Source organism: Wasmannia auropunctata, unplaced genomic scaffold, assembly GCF_000956235.1.
Source record: "Wasmannia auropunctata unplaced genomic scaffold, wasmannia.A_1.0 LD335994.1, whole genome shotgun sequence".
Lineage (NCBI taxonomy): Eukaryota > Metazoa > Arthropoda > Insecta > Hymenoptera > Formicidae > Wasmannia > Wasmannia auropunctata.
In genome coordinates this window covers 1,123,633-1,131,270 of record NW_012026896.1, presented here as the reverse complement: position 1 = coordinate 1,131,270, position 7,638 = coordinate 1,123,633, and the positions used below count along the sequence as shown (strand labels likewise).

The 7,638-nt window shown below is 32.1% G+C and overlaps 1 protein-coding gene across 3 annotated transcripts in view; it reads right to left on the bottom strand.

Annotated features, from left to right (window-relative positions):
- Positions 1-7,638, bottom strand: part of LOC105453842 (xanthine dehydrogenase 1-like) — a 38,037-nt gene that overhangs the window by 8,662 nt on the left and 21,737 nt on the right. Inside the window, exons 17-20 of one of the 3 annotated variants that reach the window (XM_011696081.1) lie at positions 6,193-6,288; positions 5,974-6,070; positions 5,590-5,700; positions 4,762-5,113 (exon numbers count right to left, since the gene is read on the bottom strand). In XM_011696081.1, the coding sequence (XP_011694383.1) occupies positions 5,046-5,113; positions 5,590-5,700; positions 5,974-6,070; positions 6,193-6,288 (372 nt within the window). In that variant the 3' untranslated portion in view covers positions 4,762-5,045. Of the gene's footprint in view, positions 1-4,761; positions 5,114-5,589; positions 5,701-5,973; positions 6,071-6,192; positions 6,289-7,436; positions 7,502-7,638 lie in introns of those variants that run through there. The other 2 variants (XM_011696082.1, XM_011696083.1) reach the window with 2 other exon arrangements.

Genomic DNA, 7,638 nt, shown 5'->3' with positions numbered 1-7,638 from the left:
CGTGGTGAGAGACACACCTCCGCCCAGAGTCAGGGACTCGTTAGTTTTTTCGATACGACGCAAGTCCGGGATGTCGTTTATATCAATGTAAAGATCATATTTGCCCGAGCGATAAACACCTGCAAAATTAGGGTTTTAATAGTCTGCCAAGTGTTATATTTAATAAATATAGTTTTATTGTAAGGATTATTAATATTGTAAAATTGTAGATTGATTGAAATTTTTGTTTCAATAAAATTTTACTGATTCTGATATAATGAGATATCATTATTATTTTTAAGAAAATTATGATAATAAAACTATATTTTTTAACAACACATTTAATTGTTGAAAAGTAATGTAATCCAAGTAAAATATGTATATAGACTTTTCATTGAAATGGCAAATCTTTCATTTAACTGACTTTTTATATAAATATCAATGCGCTTTTATTTTACTATTAGGTCTTGGCTTTTAAAGTAAGTATTTTGATGAGAGATTGATTTATCTGAAATTTATTTATCTGAACTTCAAAATAGCGATAAAAATGCAGTTTGAATAGTACTTTTTAATGCATGTGCTAGAAAGTGATATTCAGATACTTGGAAAAAGTATACCAAAGTAGATAAAGAATAGTCACTTGAACGTCATGCATAAATTTAGATCACTTAGAAACCTTTATCGTTTAAAAAGAAGCAAATTACCGTGTGCAGTATTTCCTCCATGTAATATATACGTGGCTTTCGGTCTCTGTCGAAATATTGCGAATAAATCATTGATCGAGTAAACTTTGTAAAAGTCAGCATTCACTAATTTCATATCCAACATTGTGTATTCATCGGAAGATTGTTCATTGCAGCTATCTGTACACGGCATTCCGGATTTCGGGCAGACTTTGATTTTGTATAGCTCCTACGAAGCATACTTTTGTTATAAGTACTTACAATAGGAACGTTAAACAAAAGATAGAGTGAATTTTTTAGAGTTACAAATAATAATGATTATATTATTAGAGCAGCAAAATAAAACTTCTTTTCTTTGAGAAATAAAATAAATGTTGAAATAAGAATAAAATTTTTGGCATAAAAGTGAAATTTTTCACACGCGAGCACCTCAATGTCGTGTATCTCTTTCACCATTGATGGGGGTGCATCGCTGGCAAATCCCTTGAACGCATCCAAAATTGAACGATATCCAGTACATCGACACATGTTACCACCGAACGAATTTTCGATTTGCTGCATAGACAATTTTTTGTCATTCACGAGACTGCAAATTATAAATACATTAATACAGTTTTATTGTATACGCTTCTGAATATGCGATATAAATTTATGATATCTTTGCTTCAGTTCAATAACATAGCGACATGATTTTATGTTTTTACATAAAAAATTATAAAGCCGAAAATATGCTAGAAAGATTTAATTTATTGCGAGAAAATTGGATACGTTCAAAATGTTTCTTCATGAATTAATTAATTTTTTTGCCGGATGCATACCTGTATAAATTCATCACCATGCCGGGAGAACAATATCCGCATTGCGACCCATTTTTTTGAGCAAGGGTTGCTTGAATTGTATGATAACCATCTTGTTTGTTACCTAAACCTTCAACTGTGCGAATAGCCCATCTGTGTACGTAATAATAGCGACTTATTTAATAGATGTATGAAACATAACTAATATTAACAGAAAGTTTATAAAAGAAAGTTTGGAAGAAATTGAAAAAATAAGCATGTATATATGAAAGTTTTAAAGCCTCTAAGATTTCTGATTTCTGATGGAAAAAAATAACAGATTTATAACTTTAGAAAAAAAATTCCTGTTATTTTCTTTGAAATTAAATTTTACCGTGTAATTTTTCTATTAATAATAATATACACATACCCATCGCAGATAAATACTGGTACAAGACAGGAATTTACAGCTATTGTCTTGCCCTTGATTTTTACAGCCACGATACAAACGCCGCAGCCACCCTCGTGGCACATGGCTTTTGTGCCGCGAAGTTTCGCATAATCACGAATGTAGACGTTGAGGGACGTGTCAATCGGTATCGATACGCATCCTGGTACTAGAAATTATTTTGTAATCATAAAATCGACACAAAAATTATAACTCATTGTTATAACATATATTCCTAAACTCACTATTATAGTTAAAATTTTATAACTAGATTTTGTAATATAATTTGCAATTTAATTAATTTTTACAGTTGAATGTAATGATTTTTGTGATAATTGATAAAAATTCTATAGTTTTTAATATTGTAATTAAGTTTTTATAAAATACTTGAATACTAGATCTTTTTACTATTATATAATTTAAATTATTTTGCATTTTAATTATGTTGAGAAATTTTTTTTTCTTTTATATTGTTTATATATCGTATATAAAAAATACGTACCGACATGCGGTTTTCCATTAATTTTAAAGTGAATAGCGTTTCTTCTGGGTTTAAATTCTTCTGGACTAAATACAAATTAGAATGATAATTGGATTGCATTTTAACGTTATCAGTAACGTTAAGTATGGAAAAGTAGGTTAAATATTCTAAAATTTTTTTATTTTTATACTAAACAATATACAATACGAATAGTAAATAGTTAAATTCGAAAAGAAATTTGGCTTTATTTGCCATACTTACGTTGTAATAATTTTCGCACACTATACTTATCAAAGACTTACACTACTGCTGTTTCCATTTTCACTCGTAAGCCGTGTCGACGTTGTAAAATTACAATTTACTGTACTTCAAGAAGTTTAACTAGTTCTAATGTGGAGAAACAGTTGTACTTATAATCGTACTCAGGCTTCCAGTCAGAGAGAGGGGAGGCAAAGACTTGCTAGACGACTCGGTCGGGACGGACATGTTCCGCTTCGATCCGAGTAGTGCACAAAATTCTTTGAACGGTTCTAGAGCGGACTTGCATGCCGCTTTGTGCTCATCGACCAACTTGATGAACATACCTGTTGCCTATATTTTTTCGATTACACTTAAAGATTTTGATTACATGCCTACGGGCTACATTTGATTGTGACACTAGCCGTATCGGCTCTCTACAAGCCCCGTGCCATTTTATTGTTGAAGTTGAAGTTGAAGGGAAGCAAACATTTATTGCACAAAACTTATTAAAATACTTATGTTAAAATCAGTCGTCGAGGATTTTTATCGAACTTTCTCAATATCGCATTTTTTAACTTCTTTTTTTTCGCCAGTGTATGACAATTAAATAATTTTCATAATTTAATTGTTTCTTATTGCTAAAATTTTAGAGAACGGAACAAGCGTCCACTTTTCCCTTTCCATGCATATACATTACTCACGCTCATGTTTACATTACTCATGAATTTCTTTTTGCAAAAAATTATGCAATAAGAATAAGACTGTATTTAATTAGATTCTGGATTTGGGAAATAATAATCTATTCCAATAATTATTCCAAATTCATATTCGTTGCAAGATTTGAAATGTCATCCTATGATTCTATAAAAATCGAGTAAATAACAAAGATGCAATTTTGTTGATTGTTGTAGTATTGTTTCTAATGCAATATTGGTTTTTTTGTAATATAATTGTTCCACAAGTGGACTAATTTAGGAGAAAAAAAGAACGTTTCTTCGGGATTAAAACATATTGAGGCATTTTGCTTCGCTATTATCTCGTCCGAATTGGACGACTGTAGTCGTCATATGCGGTTGCCTGCTTTCACGTTCGAACACACGCAAACATGTGCTTGATAATGATCAGGAGCAAGCACGAAATATATCCTTATCCTGCGTTCAAAACAATGAAATGAAAGGAACTGCTCTACTTTCTATAATATACCCAACGTTTAAGGTATATAATTCGCGACCGATTTATCGGATTTAGAGAGGCATATATGCGAGGAGAGACGGTTTTGCTTCCGAAAGCGTTGGAGGGGTTCAACTTGAAGAGTCTTATTCCGCTTACTCACTCCCTACGTGGCGTGTTATCGAGGGAAAACTCGGCAGAGGGCAGCGATAAAGATCGAGAAGTGCAGGCTCTCGCTACGTGGAATTTATTTATCGTAGAGAAAAAAACCGATCTAATCCCGGAAAATTCAGATATCGGATGCTGCGGATGGTCGTCTGAGGATGATCCCCATCTTTACTCGTTTTAGAGGAACGTAATGAGATACGTTCCACGTTGCAGCATTGCGACTCGGTCTCTCCCAGATTACATCGGTTTTCCGATATTCGTTATTTACGCTTGAAAGCTCGGTGTATTCGTTATACGCGCTCCGGGAGTTTTTAATTATTGAGGCCGCGCGCGCCAAAGTTAAGTTTGTCATGTTTTGTACTTATTGCGTGAAGCGCGCAACGCGAATAGCATAAGGTAACGTTATGTCGTGTGAAACGGGACGTCTTGAGAATGGCGTTGCGGAAAGTACACATTCCAGAGAAGCGTTTTTCCTCCTATCTCGCGGCAAGGCACGGTACGTCGATTAATTTTTGCGAATCAAACTTCTAGCATGCCATAATCTCGTTTCGTTCTGTTTTCGTTTTTATACCATCCTTCCTCATCCACCCTTAAGTTGCAAATAATGTCAAACGATGTCAAACAATGTTTAACGTTTGATGTCTGCGTATGTAATGGTAATAATCGTTGCTGTAGATTCTCTCTCTCGAGAGATAATATATACTTATATTGAATTATTATTTACGAATATTATTTGTGATATACTTTATATTATATTATCATTAATGTCAATTACACACTGCAGATATGTTGTTGTAATATTTACTATGTAGCATATTAGTGGCATTTAATAGAGAATATTTATTGAAATTATTTACCATAAAAACAGAAGTTGTACATTAGTTATGTTAAGAGCCTGTTAATTAATTCGAATTATCATGATTCCATTATTATCCTCGAAACCTTTTGTGTTAGCAAAACGTATAGATAAATTATCTTCCGATCTCTAAATTTATTATTTCAGTTAGGAAGCGATCAAAAAACAAATAAGTACTACAATGAGTACTACAATACATTATTGTAAACATCTGATCATTCGTAAATGAATCTTATTTTTCGTTTTAAAGCACCATGTTATCCTTGTTGGTTAAACTGTTTAAAAGTATACGTTCGTTGGTATATGGTGCATCTGAAAAAATTATAAATCGTAAATGAATATACATTATAATAATAATTTATAGGAGAATTTGCACATTAATTTTTAAAAAAGAAATTTTTAAAGAATCTCTGAGTTACCTAATTCTATGTGGTATAACATTTGTAACTTTTCTACTACAAACAAAAATAATTAAATGTATGTTTGTTGTCTGGCTTTGAATAATACATTGCGTAACATAATATCAATTGAGACAATACAGACTTCGTATTATAATTTCAAAGAAATAGTAAAACCAAATTGTGGAATTAAAATAATTTATTAATTAAAATAATTTTTTTAATTCTACAATTCTTTTTTACTATTTTTTTTAGTACTACTCGAAGTATGATAACAACTATGATTGGCACTTATTCCGAAATTTAGAAGTTAATTGAGGCCACAAAATTAGGTGATTCATATTGTATACATTGGCAAGTATGTTTTACATATTTTTGCTTAACACTTACCCATTCGATACCATTCATCCGTATTTCCCGCTTCCGCCCTAGCAGAATCCAACGCATTGCGAATAGCGAACTTAATTACGCAACTCATACAAATCGCTGGTTCACCGGTAGCTGCGTAAAAATTTTCACGATTAATCAACAATTGATCTTTCAATTCTTTCAAATTTGATAGCTCTTATGCTAGACAGATTCTTTTTTTATTTTTATTAAATTTCTTTTTAATTTTATTTAACTTATTTAAATTGAATTATGATTTAATAAAACGTAAACTTTGTAACCTTATTAAACATTTATAGGAAATTTTTGCAAGAAAATTGACAAAATTTCTTCAATTAAACATAAGTATGAATCGAATGAAAGGCTTCATAGGATTTTCGATCTTACCTTTTGAACCAAATAGACCAACTGGGTTTTGCGAATTTTTGCGTAAAGACACGCGGAAATCTTCAGGAATATCCTTTGCTCCTGGCGGTTTATAATTCTATGAGAAAAATAGAATATATTTTAGATAATTTAATTACTTACAGGTTTCTAGGATATCTCGGAATTGGAGCAGTTGCATTTAAGCAATATTAGCTTGACCCAAATTTGATGAAAACATACCCATGTTCGATCATTCGTTAATACTCCTGTTTTAGGGTCGTATACCAGATCCTCAGAAGTCCAGTATCCTATTCCCATCACGAAAGCTCCCTCCACCTGACCAACATCGATGTCCTGATTCAAGGCGACACCCGCGTCTTCCATCAAATCAACTCTTCTGATGAGGTGCTGGCCGGTCAACACATCGATCTCCACTTCGGCGATAGTGACGCCGTAAACGCCATAAGACTCCAGATTCTTCGTATCCTTCCTGCCAAGGTAAGTGTAATATATAATAATTGATGACTTGTATACTAATCAAAAATTGTCTCGTACTATTTTAAGAAGTAAACAATTTTAATCTATATTTTTATATCGAAATCGTACCAAAAGCATGTGTTAAATATGTTTAATTATGAGAAATGCGAATGGAATATTTAAATTTTATTTTTTATCATCTACTTATTAAAAACAAAAGATAACAATTTTTTTACAAAGTAAAAGTACAATATCTTTGGAAACATATTGAAATGCTTTATAACGATTTTTCATATATTATATCTATAATTAGTACGCCAAATACGACATTTACATGTAACGTGCGCATAAATCAATGTCCTGTTGATACGCCTTAAAAACAAGTTCTTTCCAACTCGGATTATTCATTTCTTTTCTTATCGGTTCGAGTCTCTTTAAAATTTCATTGCAAGCTTGGACCGTTGCCTATAATAAACGCAATTCGATTATTAAATTTGATGTTCTGTATATAATATACAGTTTTTTGAAGTATTAAAGGCGAATTGAATTTAATTCTTACGTAACCGCAGGATTCGGTAGTAATGCTGCCTCCTGTAACTGCATTGTTCGGTGTTGCTAAAGTATTGCTTGGTTTAACGGAGATTAATTCGAGATCGATCTTCAATGTACGTGCTGCTATTTGAGCGATCTAATACAAGAATTAATTTTAAATAATTAGAACTATGTAGCCTTTTATTTTTATTAAATAGAAATTTCTTTCAATTTAAATCAGTCTACACAATAATCAATTTTTATTTAAAATATAAAAAATATATATCCAGAATAGGAAGAAACATGCAAAAAGTCTTGGAAATAGCAAATTCCATAATTCCAGTCTTAATTTTCAAAATATCTAAATATTAATTTTATCGAAATGGATTTTTTTCTAATTAATTTTCATTTGTCCGCCAGCTTATCGATCACTCAACAGTAGAATGAAAGAATTTGATTGTATTACATTTTCATACCTTGACATTTATACCTTGACCCATCTCGATTCCGCCATGCGTCACGCAAACCGAACCGTCGCGAGGGCAGACCGACACTAACGCGTTGAATTGTCCTATGAATTTTATTGGGAACCTCATTGTCACCAGGGCGATGCCCTTTTTCTTCCAACGATTCTGTTCGTTGAACGTTTGAACGGCTTGCTTCCGCATCTCGTAATCG